The 16,915-nt window shown below is 54.8% G+C and overlaps 3 protein-coding genes across 3 annotated transcripts; 1 reads left to right on the top strand and 2 right to left on the bottom strand.

Annotated features, from left to right (window-relative positions):
- Positions 1-663: 663 nt before the first annotated feature.
- Positions 664-2,475, bottom strand: MYCTH_2308569 (uncharacterized protein). Its single transcript, XM_003665105.1, has 4 exons — positions 2,011-2,475; positions 1,604-1,850; positions 1,082-1,533; positions 664-1,017 (listed from the first exon to the last, which is right to left on the bottom strand). Exons 1-4 carry the CDS (start codon positions 2,290-2,292, stop codon positions 928-930), a joined length of 1,071 nt encoding a protein of 356 aa, XP_003665153.1. The 5' UTR covers positions 2,293-2,475; the 3' UTR covers positions 664-927.
- Positions 2,476-3,321: 846 nt separating this feature from the next.
- On the bottom strand, positions 3,322-5,553 carry MYCTH_2308567 (uncharacterized protein). Its single transcript, XM_003665104.1, has 4 exons — positions 5,232-5,553; positions 4,838-5,084; positions 4,047-4,745; positions 3,322-3,982 (listed from the first exon to the last, which is right to left on the bottom strand). Exons 1-4 carry the CDS (start codon positions 5,351-5,353, stop codon positions 3,626-3,628), a joined length of 1,425 nt encoding a protein of 474 aa, XP_003665152.1. The 5' UTR covers positions 5,354-5,553; the 3' UTR covers positions 3,322-3,625.
- Positions 5,554-12,420: 6,867 nt separating this feature from the next.
- Positions 12,421-15,982, top strand: MYCTH_2082522 (uncharacterized protein). Its single transcript, XM_003665103.1, has 3 exons — positions 12,421-12,767; positions 12,870-13,028; positions 13,197-15,982. The coding sequence occupies exons 1-3, from the start codon at positions 12,754-12,756 to the stop codon at positions 15,511-15,513; spliced, it is 2,490 nt and encodes an 829-aa protein (XP_003665151.1). The 5' UTR covers positions 12,421-12,753; the 3' UTR covers positions 15,514-15,982.
- Positions 15,983-16,915: the final 933 nt, after the last annotated feature.

Here is a 16,915-nt window from a genome sequence, read left to right as displayed (position 1 = left end):
TAACACACCATCAATTATTTTGTACGAAATGAAAATGAATCAAGGTAGAAGAAATCTGGAAATCATAGTAAAAGAGAAAACAAGAAACAGACTCCCTTTTGCTCCGTTTCCCAAGAAACACGCAAGAGCGGCCCCCTCCCAAAAGATAGAGAAAGTGAAAAACCAAAGAAAGATATCTGGGCATCTCAAGGATCCCTGCCAGATACACTCGCGGGGAAGAGTCCGGCATATAGCGGACTCGACCTCCCCTCCCTCCGCCCCCATCGTCGTGTCCCCTTCTTCCCAAAAATACGCGAGGCCATGGAGAACGCATTGCACAGACGCAAGCCGGACAAGTTTGTCCGATCTGATCAGGCATCCCGAGTCCCTTGTTCCCACCACCCACCCCTCTATACGCCATTGACTGCTTGATCAAGCCGAGCCGTCAGCGGCCCAAAGAAACAGTGATCCTTCCCCCTGCTGCACGAAAATTGGACCGACCCTTCGTCCGCTCAGTCCCTCCCCAGTCGCTCGCATCCGGTACCGCGTGCCGAGACCCAACTCCCTCTATTGCAAACCCTTGAATTCTCTCTGCCCCCGTTGTCCTCGCACCAATTTGATCCACGTACACCGTTGCCGTTTCCTCCGTCCCTGTTTTAGTCTTGCGCCCTGGTTTTCCTTGTAATATAGATCACCTTCCATCCGTCGCTCTGTCCCTGGACCAAGGATGTTGATTTGGAATGATCGGTACCGTTCGTTGACTAGATCCGTATTTTTTGCCAAAGGGGGGTTGCGAACGTCAAGAGGGACGGGTAGAGCGGGCTTTCCGGTGAAATGAAAAAAAGAAAGGAACGGCGGTACGTCTATCGCGTCCTGGAGTATAGTCGCGCAACAGGGAGACTCGTATCGACGGTGGAGGAGGCACCGGCAGCGGCAACCCGCGCAGTATTAGAGAAGAGAATCCAGTTGGGTGAAGACGCACAGACAGGCGGCGACGACTTCGAGCTGAAGCTCCTTGTCATGCGCCTTGCTGACTTCCTACCGAGGTGTTAGTAATTTGGAATGGCCCGGGCAGGCGGGGAAGTGGGTTGGGTCGTCGCACCTCGCCAATAACCTGGGGGAGGTTTTCCCCGATGTCATTACCGGTTGCCTTGCGCCCAAAAGGCCACTGGCTGTAGTCGGCAAGCAGCTCGTCGGTCTGGTTGAAGGCCTTCTCGCGGGCCTCGTGGCCGAGGGTCGATAGCGCGTTTTCGAGGACGTTAGCCGCGTAGGCGGCGCAGACCATGGCCACGGTGCGCAGATAGCGGAACTCGAGGCCTTCTGGGAGCCACTGCGAGCTGTTAAGCACGACGGTGCGCTGCGTCAGCACGTTGCGGACGCGCCGGCGGATCTCCTCTTTGGCGCCGCTATCGACCACTGGGTGCGTCGCCATGTCGAAGAGGAGGAAGTTGCGCTTCTCGGTCCGCAAGATGCCCTTGTCTACCAAGCCCTTGGCCAACCGCTCGCGCACCTGTTTGAGCTGGTAGCCGATCTTCATGAGGTTCCATGTCTCGCCTGTGCGTCCCAAGAAGCCGCATGTCAGTCACCTCCTAGCTCGTGGGATCACAGTTTGCACACGGCGTACCGCTCATCAGGTCGATCCAGCTGCTGACGCTCATCTTCTCGCTCGTCTTCATCATCTTGAGGGCCTCGTCCAGCAAGACCTCGCCAGTCAGGGTGTCGTCGATGACCTCGATGATGCGGTCGGGCAGCGGGAAGCTCCGCCTTGAGGGCGTCTTCTGCATGGCTATGCGGCCGCGGAAGGCGAGTTCAAGGACGATGCACCCGCGCAGTGCGTACGAGATGTTATCGTTCCAGAAGGACAGATAGCCCTGTTTGCGCGCACCGCCCCGTCAGTCATGCACATGTGCCTTTTCCTCTCCCCAACTGCTACCAATACCAACAAGACCCTGCTTTGAGGGCGGGGAGCGGGCCGAGACAAGGAGAGAAGAAAAACAAGACCGAAGAAGAAAAAGAGGGCGGGGGACAAACCTGCTTATCCTTCAGCCCCAGAAGCAACACTTCCTCCATGAGGGTGAGCTTGGGCTGCTTGCTGCGCTCGGCGCTCTCGCTGATGTCGCGCGGGTCGAAGGCGATCCGGTGGCCGTTCTCGCCGTTCTCGTAGCTCGTCTCGGGCCCGCCGCTCGTGTCCCGGACGTTGGCCGACGAATTGGTCCGCGAGCCGATGCCGCCGGTGGTTTCCCCGTCTCCGAAACCTCCTCCTCCGCCCCCTCCGCCTCTGCGCCGCGTCAGGCCCGACGTGGTGGTCGCCATGGCTATCGACTGGTTATGTGCTGTGTTCTTTCTTTGTTCCCCTTAATTTCCTTTCGCCCTTGTTGTTTTCTGTAGTTCCTGTCGCGGGACGTCGCTAGAGAAGAATAAAATAACCTGACACTTGTGGCAGCTTGTCCTGGCGCCCGCTCGTTTCGATGGATATAGGGCCCGGTTCGGAATGTGGATGAGGTCGCGCGAAGGTTGGCGAGATTCTTCGGCTTGGCTTGGCTTTCCCGGGATTGTATTGTACCGTACGTCCGTACAGTACAGGTTGAGTTTAGGGGTTCACTGAGCAAGGCGATTTGCTTGGCGGCCCGGTGGGTTCGGGCAGGGCCAAAGGCTCCAACTACGCGGTCCGACAAACTTGATGTATGTACAGTCCAGAATATGTTTCCGGGAAACCTTACAAGTTGGAGACAATCCTTGTGTCGTGTTTACCGCGCATGCTGTTCCTAATTTTCCTTACACTTCGTGTCCCGTTTTTTCCGCAGGTTTTTTTTTTTTTTTTTTTTTTTTTTTTTTTTTTTTTGGTTGCACTCGACGCAGCGTGTCGAAATGTGGCTTAGCGGCTCCGATAACGTTGATAAAGTACCCGCCTTACGAAGCAACCACCACTTGAGTGGGGGCCATCTTAGGCTGCCTAGTAGAAGCCGGGCTTCATCTCTCCAGAAAACTCCGAGAGTGCAGACAATACTCGTCTTTCGTCCACTGCTTATTGTCCACATATTTGGGAGCTGATCAATTCGAGTCAAAGCCTTCCTCCATAGTTAACTGGAATTCTCGGAATCATTCCTGAGCATGCCACCAGCGCCAGACTCACAAGTCTTCCGTTTGCCCTAACACAATGCCTCTCAGACTTTTTGAGACATCATGATGAAAGGACCCGTTGTCAGAGAGCAAAACCATGTTTCAAGGGCCTCTCCTCAAGACGCGTCGCAGTCCATCCGGCAATTCATTTGATGTCTTGTATGTTGGTATCAGATGATCTCGAAACATGCGTATCCTGGCACAGGGAGGTATCATCGAATACCCTAAAGGCTTGAACGCCTTTGCCAACTGATTGTGTTGTTGTCTGCCGACGGAACCCACTTCTCTTGATCCCAAGGTACAATCGACGCGTCGACGATTTGTGTCAACGATGTACTTCTCCGACCGCCATCCCAAGCCCCAAACAAATCATACCCACCCGATCCTGTCAAAGGCGAGACCTAACGAATCTACGACGCCAAAACCCAGCTCTATTATTGTCTATCCCGATCGGAATGAAACCAACCTGATATCTCATGCATCTTGCCATCTCCCGCAGCAGCCATTGACTAAAGTGACATCTTTGTTAGAGGATGCCGTCCATACTCCAGTCCCCTCTTTGCGCCCGGTTGAGCACCTCCCTGCCCTTATCTGTCAACGAGGGCTTGCCGGCCTTGTCCGTCGCCTGCTCAAAGAAGACGGGCTTCCAGGTCTCTCCTTTCCTTTCTCTTTCGCGCGCTTTCTCGCGCTGGGCTTCCTCCAGCTCTTGTTTTAACGTTGTCGCTCGCGAGAACTGCTTGGCGAGAATGGCCTTGGTGACTTCGCCCCAGAGCTGCAATGACTCATGGGGAAGCTGTTTCTCCGGTGGTGGGAGCACCTTGGGCGCTACGTTTAGCGGAGCGATGTCCACAATGGTGATCTGGTCCTCTGGCGGGTGAGAGTTCTGGAAAATTTCAGTTCTCGGTTAGCGTTGTGGCCCTGCCATGAGCTGGGGCGGAGGTGCTCACCAAAGGCTTGGGTCCAAGTGTGAAGACAATCTTCTCCTTCCATGGTCCACCCAACCTCACCAGGACCTCCTCCTCCGGGACGTCTTGGATCTGCCGCTTGTCATCATTTTCTGGATCATACCGGAAGATGATACCTTCCACCTTGTTCGTTGTGCGACCGAGCCAGCCGTCGTCGTAATAGCGCAGAATCGCCTTGAGCTTCGTCTCGGGGCAAGTGATGTACGCCATATCGCCAACACTCACACTCAGAGCGCCCCTGAGGATGCCGCCCAGATGCGCGGCCGGGTGTGTGAGCTGGTACGTCTCGTGGTCGCGCCGCTCCACGGTGATGAAAATGCCGAGGTTGTGCTCTCCCGGCATCACTTTGATCGAGGTGCCGGTAAACTTGGCCGTGATCTGATCAAAACCTTTTGCATGCAGTCCCTTTTCGGGACAGCTGATGTAGAATGCGCTGACCGGTGGATGATGCGAGGTCTGTTCCGTGAGATATGAAACTCGGACCGGCTTGGTCGGGTTTTTCGCCGACTGCGGAACCGACACGCTCGAGGCGCCGCGAGAATCACCGGACCCGAGCCCAGCAGGTACGGAGAGCTTTGCCGACTTCGTGCTAGACGCGCTGCTGCCGGGGGCGCTACCGTTGTTCCTCCGGAACGCGCTTGTGTCGATTCTGGGAGCATCATCCTCGGTTTCCCAATTGCACTGACCAGGTTATTCCATCAGCAACTTTCTTCCCCCGTCTCCTCCTTTCGCAATGAAGTCGAGCGGTCGCCCTCGTGCCGACCTCTACCTACCCTGAAGAACTCGCCGAGACAAGAGTTGTACGGTTTGCAAGGCTTCCCTTTTGCATATTTCAAATCCTTTGTGAACCAGAAACGCAGCACTTCTAGCATGCGGTCTACCGGATCGTCTGCCGTCCCAATGGCGACAAAGGCATTTGGGGAGTCAAGGTAGTTCCAGTATTCCAGGTTTGGTGTTGGCTCGAGGAGTTGTGATGGCAGGGAGAACCGAACAGAAGCGAGGTCGGACACTCCAACGAATCTGCAAAGGTTTGAACGTTAGCAAGCGAGACCATCACATGAAGGGGCGGTGATGCATGCTTGGCGGCCCGTGTCTCACTCGAGTATCACCGGCTTCCATTTGCTGCGTCTGGGATAGAGAACAGACACACCCAAGAACTATCCTTACTTTCTTAGAATTGAGATAAATGTTTTCAGCTTTGATCCTTCGTTCTGGGGCTCGTCTGTCGCGGGGCCATCCGGAGAGGGCGCCGCCGGAGCGGTGGAGGTGGATGATGAGAATGCCCACATGGCTGGAGCTCTCGGAGCCGTCGTCGGTGCTGATGAGTGCCAAGCAGAACAGGATACCGTCGATGGAGAATCCTTTCGTGTCTGATCTGGTCGATGTCCTAAGGTGGGACCTTCGCGGAACGGGGCAGGATGCTGCTTAGAAGACAAGTTCAGTCAAGATGGCGGTCGAGAGCCCATGACCGCCGCCGACTTAAACGACAGCGGACTCTCTGTGATGGGGCCGATCAGCGGGCCGGGCGCCACTACAAAGGCAGCTGATAAGGCGCAGCTATAGGCCGATAAGGGACGAATCGACGGGGCTCCACAAAAATATGGCGGCGAGGTTAGAGGCCGCCTTCGCAAGGACCTGCCTTCTTCGCTATTATGGGGGATATGTGAGCGGCTCTTTGTGTGCTTAAAAATGCGCTATTGGAGGGAAGACGACGGATCATCAACGGACCAGAAAAATATCGGGATGGTCACCTTGCCCCATGGGCGCGGCGTTGTTCCGTCAGCGACCTGGGGACGAATCACGAGCCAATCACCTGGCCACGAGCCCCGATCGCGAGTTTCAACCAGTTCGCCGCGTTTCAACAGAGAAAAGAGGGGCCTCGGGTCTCGATACCCTCCTTTTCGTCGCGTTCCGTGTCGCAAGCGAGGCCACTACTAGACCGCTAGCCCAAAGCTCGTTGGCGCAATGTTTTAGAAGTGGTCAAAGCAGCTAGCTCGGAGATCATGTGGGTTAATAAAGGCGTGTGCGAGGGAGACTCAGGCCCCGATTGTGGGACGTCATGCGCCATTGTTCGCGTTGACTTGGTGAACGGGACTAGAGCCATCATACATCGCTGAAATGCCCTCTATTACGCCTGTCGCCTATTCGGCTCTGCGCCGGGATGAGTTTTGGTTGTCGAATTCGAAGGGCGCTTCTGGAAATATAATGTTCTGCTTGAACGCAACGGCTTGCTCGTAATCGGCGTATAAACAGCTTATCGTGCAGATGGAACGATGATTCGGCACTGACCCATGCGCTACCCTGTGTGAAGTGCGTGCAAAAAACCTGAGTGGTTCCATCAAATTTCTTAAGGTAGAGATGCTGTGGTTTCTCCTTACCGAGAAACAACCGGGACTTAGGCAACCATCTCTCCAAAGGCAGAAGTTTTTTTTTTTTTTTTTTTTTTTTTTTTTTTTTTTTTTTTTCATCGCAATACCGGCCAAACAAGACTAGGAGTGGCCATCTCTGCCCTGGAAAAATGCGGTCAAATGTCTATTAGTTAGATCACTTAAAAGCGAAGCAGAAAACTACGGGTTCCAACGGTTCGATCCAATCCTAAAACGCTGCTAACTCCAGGAATTGCTTCCTCGTATTATCAGCAGACAACACAACACAGAAGAGTGAGAGGCCAAAGAGGGAGCATTGGATCTGTTTTCTATCATCACAGTCCTCTCATCTCAAGCACTGAAAGCAAATCATTACGTCTCCGGCGTTTCTCTCCTTGCTCGCTCGGTCTGCTGTTGAGAGATTAGCAACATCTGGTAGCTGGGGCACCACCGTCAATACGATACCACGGCTGACTTGCCAAGAGCCTAAGTCTAGCGTGCTAATAATAGGAAGGGCAACAACGCCGGCCCGGCATACTGACCATATTTTCCGGAAATAGCTCCAAATCTAATTGTTATCACGACGCGACCGGGATGTTGAGGAGGCCTCGCCACAGGAGTACCACCCCTCCGGGGCACAATGGGCCAGACAAACAAATAATACGAGCTGAGCGGAGCGCGTCGATGCATGAGCTTAGCAACAACATCAATATCTACAAGATCATCACCTCGGTTAGAACACGAGAAGAGGCTGGGCTATATCATGATACTTAAGCCACGTCCGTCCGCCAGCCCGCCCTTCCGCCTCCGGACGCGCCCCCAAGTTGAGAGATACGTACACCGCCGCACTGCTACACCCCGCTCTCCCGTCCGGCCCGGCGAAACTTTGTCGCTCAAGGACCGGCCGGCCGGATCGGCATGGCGGGGCTCCTCTTGAGATAGCGGAGAGGACGGCTCGGGAGAGGAACCGAATACGAAAAGCTTCTGGGCTGGCTCCATCCACGTGCTTGTTCTTGACATCGGCCGGGGGGAGAAATCGGGAAAGGCCGAGGCCACACATCCCTTCCGCTCTTCCTTCTTTCTTTCCTCCTCGCCCGCGATTTTACCCCGGCAAAGCGGAAGCCCCGGTAGCTGAAGGAATCACCGTCCCGTACGTCCTCCGTGCTGTCCCCGCCGATCGACGCCGCTCTTATTACAGGCCCCGTTGTAACGGTGGGGTGGAGGGACGGTGTGGACCGGTTGTTTTCGGCTAATCTAGGTTGACGGGAAAGAAGGTACAGTCTAGTAGTTGCATACATGTCTCGAAGTTGGTTCCCAACGGCAGTAAGGTGAAAGCTCGATGGCTGATCGCTCCCCTTACCCCCCCTCGCCCTTCTTTCCCTCCTCTTTCCTTTCCCAAAATGTACCGAAGATAATGATGTGCACTTATATGCAAGTGTGACACTTAGACACACGTACAGTGGCAATGGATGCTTTCGAACATGGTGCGCTGGTGTTCGGACTAGTGTAAGCGCGAGTCCAGAACGGTAAGGAAACGGATGTGCGTACAGAGACATCGTAGCGTCCACGAGGAAATCTCGACATAGTTGATGGGCTGCCGCGTAAGAGTGACATATATGTCTGTGATATTTCTCCAATGTTACGTGTACGCGTAAGCCCAGAGGTTCGAGATTGGACAAGGGGCTAAGGTGCTGTGCGTGTCATCTTGGGAACGACTGCGTTGTAAGGGACCTCACCCTAAGTACCCATGAGGTACCTGGGTATGTATGTACATACTTGACATACAACTTTACGCCCACCACGCTAGTCTATCCGTATTCCGTGGTGTATGTCAGGTACCTAGGCATGTACATACGCTAGGGCACTACTCAAGCGCAGCGATATCTGATCAGTCATTTTTCACTTTGGTGGGTTGTATGGATGTTCACAACCCATATTCCGTACACTTAACACTACAAAGTTTCGCCATGGAGTGATCCGACAAGTAACTGATGACTCGAAAAGCGGAAGAAAACCTCCGGGGCAAAACTGCGGGGGCTCAAAATTGGTGACCCCTCAATCTCAGACCCAAATTTACTTTGTATACCAGCGGAGGGATCCCAAACATGCTGAGAAACGAGACATGTTCAGCCCCGCTCAATGGCGCCCTCGCAGCAACCATGTGTGTGGCTGGGCGCTGAGACGCAGACTGGTCCATGAGGTGTTTATGTAAGTTATGACAGAGACCATCGATGGCGCCTGAGCTTTCCACCACCCGCCATTAGGATGCAATATCTCCCCTCCCATGGGACACCTTCCAGAGGGGCAAAACGGTACTGCTTGTGGTCCCACGTGCATGCCTATCTATCTATGTATGTGCATACATAAGCACACATACATACAGTTCATGGTCTAACCGCGTTTTCTCGCTGATGCGAACTTCGACCCCAGTAGCGGGTGTTCAAGCAAGCGGCACGTACGATTGACATGATGCTTGCCCTACTTTTTCGACCTCGGGGAGACGTGCAGGATGCGCTCCCAACTGCGGAAGCATCCAACCTCTCTTGACCCGCTGGCTGACATGGAGGCCTGCGGTCGGTCCAACGACGGCGAGCGGATCCGCTTCGGTGGTTGTGCCGAAAGAAGAAGGCTGCCGGAACGCACTCCAGCCTGGTTAGATCTCCGTCTCCTCTTTTTATTTTATGTTTGTATTTATTTTCATTTTGTTTATTTAGTTTACTTTTATTCCTTCCGTTTCTCTTTTTGTTCTCAGTTTAATATTTTCCTTCCTCTTACCGATCAGTCGTTCTGTGCGGAAAGCACGGTCGGATAGCATGGATGAAGAATACCCAATACTAATCGATATTTCTGGTGTGCTCAGCAGTCCCGTTGGTGTAGTGGCTACATCGGATTTTTGTTTTTGTTTTTTTTTTTTTTTTTTTTGGGGGGGGGGGAGTGGGGGGTGTTTTCAATCACTCGGTACATCGTATTCTTGTACTACATATTACTCGTACTACTCCGTATTGCTCACGGCTATGGAGGTATCCATCCGTATTGGCTGCCATTGTGGACGGAATGCAGCGGAACGGTGAGGCTGGGGAACAGGGGCATCGCATCTGTGCGCCTGCCGAACAATGCTGCGGTGACGTCATGGTAGCACGGGGGTTTTGGACATGTGTGGTTCGTTGCAGTGCCAAGCTGCGCTACTCCGTAAACAGCAAAGCAGCGGCACAGTCGTGGGAAGCTGCCGAGAAGGAACACGAAAAACACTCCTGTGTACACTAGGAGTGTAGATGTAGTGCAACGAAAAAAGACGGGAGCAGTTGGCTTAGATGGGAATCTGAGAGCAATTCCATCTTTCCAAAAGTGAGTCGAGACTGACGTAGCGCCCATGCACTACCTCGGCGGTTGCAGGAGGCGCTTCTGCAGACGGCGAATGAGCACGCGGTGCCCACGCGGCGAGAGGTGCCCCACTGAGACAAGCTGTCGCTCCTGTCTCGGCGTCTTTTGCGGCGCTCAATGCGGTGCAACGGGCTTTGCGGGGTGGACGGCGACGAAGCGGGTGAAATGAGGACCGGCAGACATGCCTACAAAGTGGTTTACAAAACTTACACCCATCCGCCGGTCTGGCCTTTCGGCGCTCGAGGCGGCGTCTGCATCCGTTTCAGACACACTGAAGCAATTGGAATTTGATTCACCTAATGCGTCCAATGCCTTTCCATGCCGAGGGCACGCCACGTAGCAGCGCACCTCGTCTGCGGGCCTGTTGCTCGCAAGCGCCCCCCTTTGCGGAGATTTGACCACACTGAATGCTCGAAACAATGACGTCACCTTGCCGAATGGGCTGGGCCGTTGTGGAGGGCGGGGGCTGCAAGTGGGCCACAACGCGCGACTACTCTGAATGTACAGCTGACCCCGGGCTTTGCATGTTAACAAATCCCTCCCGAATACAGATGTATGCTCGCTTGCGGACCGAGTGCTGAGCCCGTAATAATACACCGGTGTAATGCTCTTGATACACTTTATGGTCCTGCACGCATAAAGAGGGTTATTGAACATTATCGATTATCGATACACAGTGGAGTAATGTCAATTGGAGAGGATTCCTTGGCTGGGAATCTCCTGCATACCTCTGCAAGAAGGAAATGCTTGAACAATACAATGTAGATAGAGCGCTACCTCAAGGGTCCCCGGTGAGCTGATGATCTCCTTCCCGGCAGTTCAGCGGGAGATCGGATCCCATCCCTAGGTGAACCAATGCCCCTGCGGATCAAAGTTTTAGTGTACTAGTAGTCAATAGCCCCTTTCTTGGCAAACTGGTATGAATGGCTCAAGCTGACTACAATACATAGGAGCACAAATTTTTTGGGCTCGCGATTTTACACAGGCCAGCGATATCATAAAACTGAGCAACCTCAATGGAATGGACCCCCCAGTGCCTAGGGTTCATCTCGTCTGCCGGGCCCAGGACGCACCTAGGTATCCTCCTAGTCTGTATCGGCGGCTTCCGGCTTTGTTTTGGGTCCTGCGAGGCGAATCTGCGGCCTAGACAATCTCGGCCGTGCCAAGACTGGGGAAGAATTTACAGTGACGTCATTCTTATCCCCCCGTTCGGCGAGCGGGTCCTGGGGCAGAGACGCAGATCCCTGCACCGAATCGGGAACGCGAGCCGTTGACAGTCCATGCGCTTACTACGTACATACGCTAGGGCACACGAAAGCAAAAGAACATCTTTGCTAGGTGCATAACGTCTCATGCAGATACCTAGTTTAGCCTTATGCATAAATAGCGTTAGTGCAGGAATGCAGTGAGACCAGAGCAACACCGAGGACCTTACGATAGTCTGCAGCAACATGCGACAACAGGTCGCAGCAGGTGTGGCCCGAATTTTGAGTTTCCAGACTGCTAACAGACTGGTGTGGCCTGGACCCAAGCCACAACGCCATGTCGCAGTCGCCCGATGTCCGCGCCGGCTGCTTTCAGATCTGGGTAGGTAGATGGTTCCTGGTTGCTTGATTAGCGAGTATAATCCTCGTCCGCAGTCGTATGTTCTGGTTGGTTGCAGCCCATGATCCCCGGAAGGTACAGGGGCGACAATAGGCGGAGCACCGCCACTTTGACGTAGTGGTACTGCACGCTCCGGGGTATCGGTGCAGAGCGCCGCATTAAGCAAGTCACTCAGTCCACCTGCCAATTGTTCCTATCCTCACTCCTTGCCGCACTTGAGTTTGACCAACGAGTGCAGATTCGGTCACCGGTAATCTGCTCTTCTCGAGCCCTTTAGTATCTGCTAGGACTGCTATTGTCAACGTTTACATTTAAGCTACTGCCGATAGTTTTCTCTCGTTTCAAGCCTGACTACCTTACCTGGATAGGTACCTACCTAAATACCAAGGAATTCAACCTATCGGTACCTACCAGTGTGGTGGTAAGGCCTGGGAAAGCTGAAGATACCAGGGTGTGGCTACCTCGGGCTTGATCAGGATTGCTCTTCGGTTCAAGCCGCTGTACATAAACCCCGTTACAAGAATTCGTTACCAGAGAGTCTCGGGGGCTTCTCGGCACACCCCATCTGTTTCCGCAGTAAGACACCCACGGCTCGCCTTCCACCCACCCTCCATTTGGGTCCCCTCGGTCCCTTCGCAGCGGTTGACCAGGGCCCCATTCCATGCGCTCAATCGCACGGTATTACGGTACCTGCTTTCCCTCTCGATCTCTCCACTACTGTGTATACTTTTTTATCTGCCCTGCCGTTTTCTGTCTCGTAGTCTAGTCTCCCTCCGATTCCTCAAGTCGGCTCCACCCGTCCTCCACCCACTCAGACCCATTCAGGGATTGTTCGGAGTATCTGCCTGCATTCTTTGACGGTGGGGAGTACTCTACTAGCGGCTGCGTGGTTGTAGGTATATACCTCCGGCCCCGAAGCCCACCCGCACCTCCCCATCTCTTGACGCGGCTACGACGCTTCATGCAACTACAACCAAATTGCCCACCCCTCTCGTTAGTCCTCGGTCGCTCTCGCTTCAATGCTGTAAACTCAAGACTCGTCGCACGCATCCGCCGCCGTCCCAACAGCCTGGCGCACCCTTTACTCGTTTCTTGTTCAATTATTTCTTTCTTTCCTTTTTTTCCTGTGACACTCAAAGCCACAGAAACGAGGACAGAGCAAGCCAACATCCGTCGCTTACCTGCATGAGGAGTGTGCGCGTTTCGGAAGAATAAGCCGAAACCCGCGTTCGAGAGACCCACGGGCTTTCGCACGCCGACGAGGAGCGCGCCGACGCAATCACCAGCCTGCGCTGCCGTCGCCGACCCCCCCTGACCTAGACAACGTTGTCGCAATCATGTTCCGCCAACGGTGAGCCGGTTTTGATGCTCTCCCTGCCTGCGCGGTTGGCGCTCTGGCGTGCTCTCTATGCGGCGACCTCGAAACACGTTACTGACTACTGAGCGCTTTCAGAACAAGTTCACAAAAACCAGGGGACGACCTGCTTGCCAACTTCAGGCAGCAATTTCCTGAAGTGGCAGCGGTCGGCTCAACTGCCTCCACAGCCGGTCCGGCAAGGACCGCAACCGCTGGGCATGCGCATGCTGATGTTCCCGGCCCTGCGCCAGAAAGGTGTGTTTTCTCTGGCTTCCCAACCGATCCGTGCTTGGGTTCTCTGCGTCCCCTTTCTCTTTAGAAGGGGGGGTGGCCAGTTTACACGAAACCAAGTGCTCATACATCCCTTTGGCTCCGACCGTCCCAATGTTAAGCAGGGCTAACGTTTTCGCTTTCTTATCTCAGGTCCCACAGCATCAGCCATGAAGCCTTCCGGGACCAAGACCCGACCCCAAGGGGTTCGAACGACCCCTGGCGCTTCACTCCGTCATTGCTAGACCCGGCCTCCTTTTCGTTCGCCAACTTCGCCAACCAGGCGCCCGGCTACTATACGCCCACTTCGGGGGGGACAAATACCATCTACCATCCGCAGGCTGGCGATCTTCACACACCCACGCTGGGGTTGGGGATGGGCCTTGGAACCCCGTTGTCAATGCCGAACTCTGAGGGTGCGGCGCACGCAGGCGCTGGGCCAATGGACATGACCGGCTTCCACCAAGGCTTCCACCCCCAACAGTTCCAGCAGTTCACCACCCCCTTCATCCAGGCCCCTCCGCCGCAATCCTCGTTCGCTCCGTCGTCGTTCATGCACCACGATACTGGGTACGAGACGATGGACCAGGGGTCGCCAATAGACTCAGACCACGCCGAGGAGCGGATCGGATCCATCGATGGCAATCTTCAGAGCCAATCTCCCATGGTGTCTTTCCAAGCCAGGCAGTTTGGGATGCCCATGTCGGTACCCCTTCCGGCATCGGCTGAAAAGTTCCGTTTCCACGCGGCCCTCAACGCGCCGACCGCCATGATCAAGCATGCCGACGAGATTCCGGTTACCTATCTGAACAAGGGCCAGGCTTACTCGCTTTCCATCGTCGATACCACGCCTACGCTGCCCATTGCCCCGGGCACGCGATTCAGGACGTTCGTGAGGGTTTCGTTCGAGGACGAGCAGCAACGGCAGAAGCCAGGGGTATGCTGGAGCCTGTGGAAGGAAGGACGTGGAACCAACGAAGCCCATCAACGAGGAGGAAAACTGCAAGCGGTCGAGTATGTTGAGGCCGGGCAGCCTGCAGAAGGCGACGACAAGAAGACGCGCATCGAGCTCGAGACGTCGTCTTTTGACGGATTCTCGGTCATCTGGACTCCCGGTGTGAACGGCGCGGTCGAGTGCAACATTGCGGTCCGCTTCAACTTCCTCTCTACGGATTTCAGCCATTCCAAGGGCGTCAAGGGCATTCCGGTCAGGCTCTGCGCCAAGACACAGCAGCTGCCGGCTGATACCTCATCGCCCGGAGACAGCACCAACGCCCCCGAGATCTGTTACTGCAAGGTCAAGCTGTTCCGCGACCACGGCGCAGAGCGCAAGCTCTCTAATGACGTCGCGCACGTCCGCAAGACCATCGACAAGATCAAGCAGCAGATCGCCCAGGCAGAGAGCGGCATGAAGGACTTCGGCAAGCGGAAGCGAGCCGGCGGGTCACAGTTGAAGGGCCAAAACGGGCAACGGCCCGGCAAGGCGCACAAGCACAAACGCACATGGTCCATGTCGTCTGCCAGCTCCGGAGGCGGCGGCCCGCGCGTTACCCTTGAAGAAGACCTTCACTTCAAGCTCCAGACCCTTCAGGACATGTTCACCAGCACGCGTCCTGTGAGCGTGCTATACCTGCGCGGCGAGGAGCTCGACGACCCGGACCTCCACCCGGTCTCCCTTCCCGGCGAATCACTCGAGCTCGGCAAGGTCGAGTCCCGCGATAGCGTCGCCTGGCGCAGCGAGCGCGGCTCAATCACGGGCTCCTCCCTCGTGTCGCCCTCGCCGAGCTCCCTCTCACTACACTCGCAAAACTCGGCGGGCAACAAGCCCCAGTGGCAGGACTACCAGATCGGCGGCGGCAGTGGCAGCGGCGCAACCTCCTCCGAGCCGTCCTCACGCGACCTCCACAACGGCCGGCCGACCAAGGTCCGCCAGGTCGACGAGGCGGGCAACCTCACGGGCTGGATCGAAGCCCTGGGCGTCGACGCCAACTACCACCCGCCGGCCGACCGGCGTCCCAAGCCCGTGGCGTGCTTCTACGTCGCGCTCCGCCGCAGCTCGCCCGACCAGGCGGGCGGTCAGCCCTACCAAGAACTGCACCGCGCCGTCTACCTGATGCAGCGCACCGCGCGCGACCTGGTCGCCCGCCTGGCAGCCAAGTGGCGCTTTGACGCGTCCCGCGTCGTGCGCACTGTGCACGTCGTCGAACCCCGCGGGCTGGAGGTCGAGGTGGATGACGACGTGGTCAGGGAGCTGCCCGAGGGTCTGGACATGACCTTGGAGATCGTCGAGGTCCCTACCGCTGCCGCGGGTGGGGAAGTCGTCAAGAAGGAATGGGACGCCATGGCAGTGGATGACGCGCCCGGGGAGGCGGACCTGCCCTCTCCGGACAGTTCTGGTGCGCTAGGATATGTCCAGCACCAGCAGCTGCAGGGTAAGACGGGGGCGATAGAGTTGAAGCTGAGGTATTAAAGAGTTCTCAAATAGGTGCTGGAGGGTCTGTCACCTTTTACTTATTAATACCCTCTTCCCCCCCAACCCCCCCACCCCCTTCAAAACCAAACCAAATCAATAAAACACGCCCCCTTCTTCTCTCGGGTTAGTGGCCGAGACGAAGAAATGATGGTAGTACATGACCGTGGCGGTCGGTATCTTGAATGGGGGCGAGGATAGCATGCCTAGGCGCGTGCGTAGTGGATGAATATGAGTCTGGTGTAAGGCCTGGGGCCTTTCTGTTAAAGAGGAACGAGATAGATGAATGGATGGATGGATGGATGGAATGGGTCGATGGATGGCGCTTGCTTGAGAGGCACATGAACAAAAGAACGCGGCTTGGGTTTCACCCCGTCGGTAGGTGCGCGCGCGCGCGCACTTTGGGGCGTTCGGCTTATTATGAAAGGGGGACTTGACTTTTCTGGTCTGAAGCTTCTCTTTCTTGCTCTGTTTGAGATACCAGGTTCCTCGACGGGCGCATCGTCGTTGTTTCCCAATTCTTTCTTGTTTCTTTTCTTCTCTTTTCTTCTCTTCTGTTCTTTTATTCTTTCACCTCCCTTGGCCACCTCCCCATTTGAACATGATGAGGATGATGCATGGCCATGAGTGGTTATTATTTTCTTATTTTCTTATTTTTATTTTTATTTTCATTTAATTTTAATTTTTCTTCCCTTTTTTCCCATTATCTTTTCTTTCCTCTTTTTGGCGTCCTGAATGTACGAGACCTTTTCCACTTAATTACTCGGTGGCTGGATATGCAGCCATTTCCGTTTTCTCAGATTCTTCTGTCCCACATTATCGGATATCCCTCTTTATCCTTTTCTGGGTTATCCATGACAACACTAAATTTGCACGACGAACGTCTTCTCTAACTAGAACGGTACATTTGTCTGAAATTTTTGGGTTTATTTGGCCGTGATGGAACGGATGAGTGATACTTGGGATGGCTTCCTTTTTCTTTTTGGGCCTGTGGTGGTGCTACGGAGTAACTAATGCGTATGGAGAAACTCCGAATGATGACTTTGCTTTCTGGCAGCGTCCTTCTGCGTCGTTGCGTATCCATACTCCAGCGTAACAGTAAGTGCATGCCCAGCGAAGCTAGCGCGATCCACACTCTCCTCCCGCTGCGATCCAAAGGCTGTCCTTGTGAAAAATTCTTGGGATCGGGGGCCATTTTTCAAACCGGATCGGTATGAACTCATCGAAAGATGATGTATGTACTGATGATTTGCTGCGATTTTTTTTTTTTTTTTCGAAATTTCGATCTACGTTGCCCGCGCGTACTCTGGACATCGCGATGTTCTGATCAGAGGCGGTTCTGTAGTGGAGCCGGGGCTAGCATCTGTTTGGTACCGAGTCGAAGAGGTGCACACATACGGAG

The sequence above is a fragment of the Thermothelomyces thermophilus genome, chromosome 5 (genome assembly GCF_000226095.1).
Source record: "Thermothelomyces thermophilus ATCC 42464 chromosome 5, complete sequence".
NCBI classification, from domain to species: domain Eukaryota; kingdom Fungi; phylum Ascomycota; class Sordariomycetes; order Sordariales; family Chaetomiaceae; genus Thermothelomyces; species Thermothelomyces thermophilus.
Note: the sequence above shows the minus strand (reverse complement) of the source record. Positions and strands in the feature narration are given on the sequence as shown.

Bases quoted from the DNA above. Each gene is read 5' to 3' on its own strand.
- MYCTH_2308569 (XM_003665105.1), bottom strand. From the start codon at position 2,292: ATGGCGACCACCACGTCGGGCCTGACGCGGCGCAGAGGCGGAGGGGGC. The intron at 1,534-1,603 runs GTACGCCGTGTG...TGGGACGCACAG, and splicing joins CTGGATCGACCTGATGAGCG to GCGAGACATGGAACCTCATG. The intron at 1,018-1,081 runs GTGCGACGACCC...ACACCTCGGTAG, and splicing joins TCCCCCAGGTTATTGGCGAG to GAAGTCAGCAAGGCGCATGA.
- MYCTH_2308567 (XM_003665104.1), bottom strand. From the start codon at position 5,353: ATGTGGGCATTCTCATCATCCACCTCCACCGCTCCGGCGGCGCCCTCT. The intron at 4,746-4,837 runs GTAGGTAGAGGT...TAACCTGGTCAG, and splicing joins GTCTCGGCGAGTTCTTCAGG to TGCAATTGGGAAACCGAGGA. The intron at 3,983-4,046 runs GTGAGCACCTCC...GAAATTTTCCAG, and splicing joins CACTTGGACCCAAGCCTTTG to AACTCTCACCCGCCAGAGGA.
- MYCTH_2082522 (XM_003665103.1), top strand. The intron at 13,029-13,196 runs GTGTGTTTTCTC...TTCTTATCTCAG, and splicing joins CCCGGCCCTGCGCCAGAAAG to GTCCCACAGCATCAGCCATG.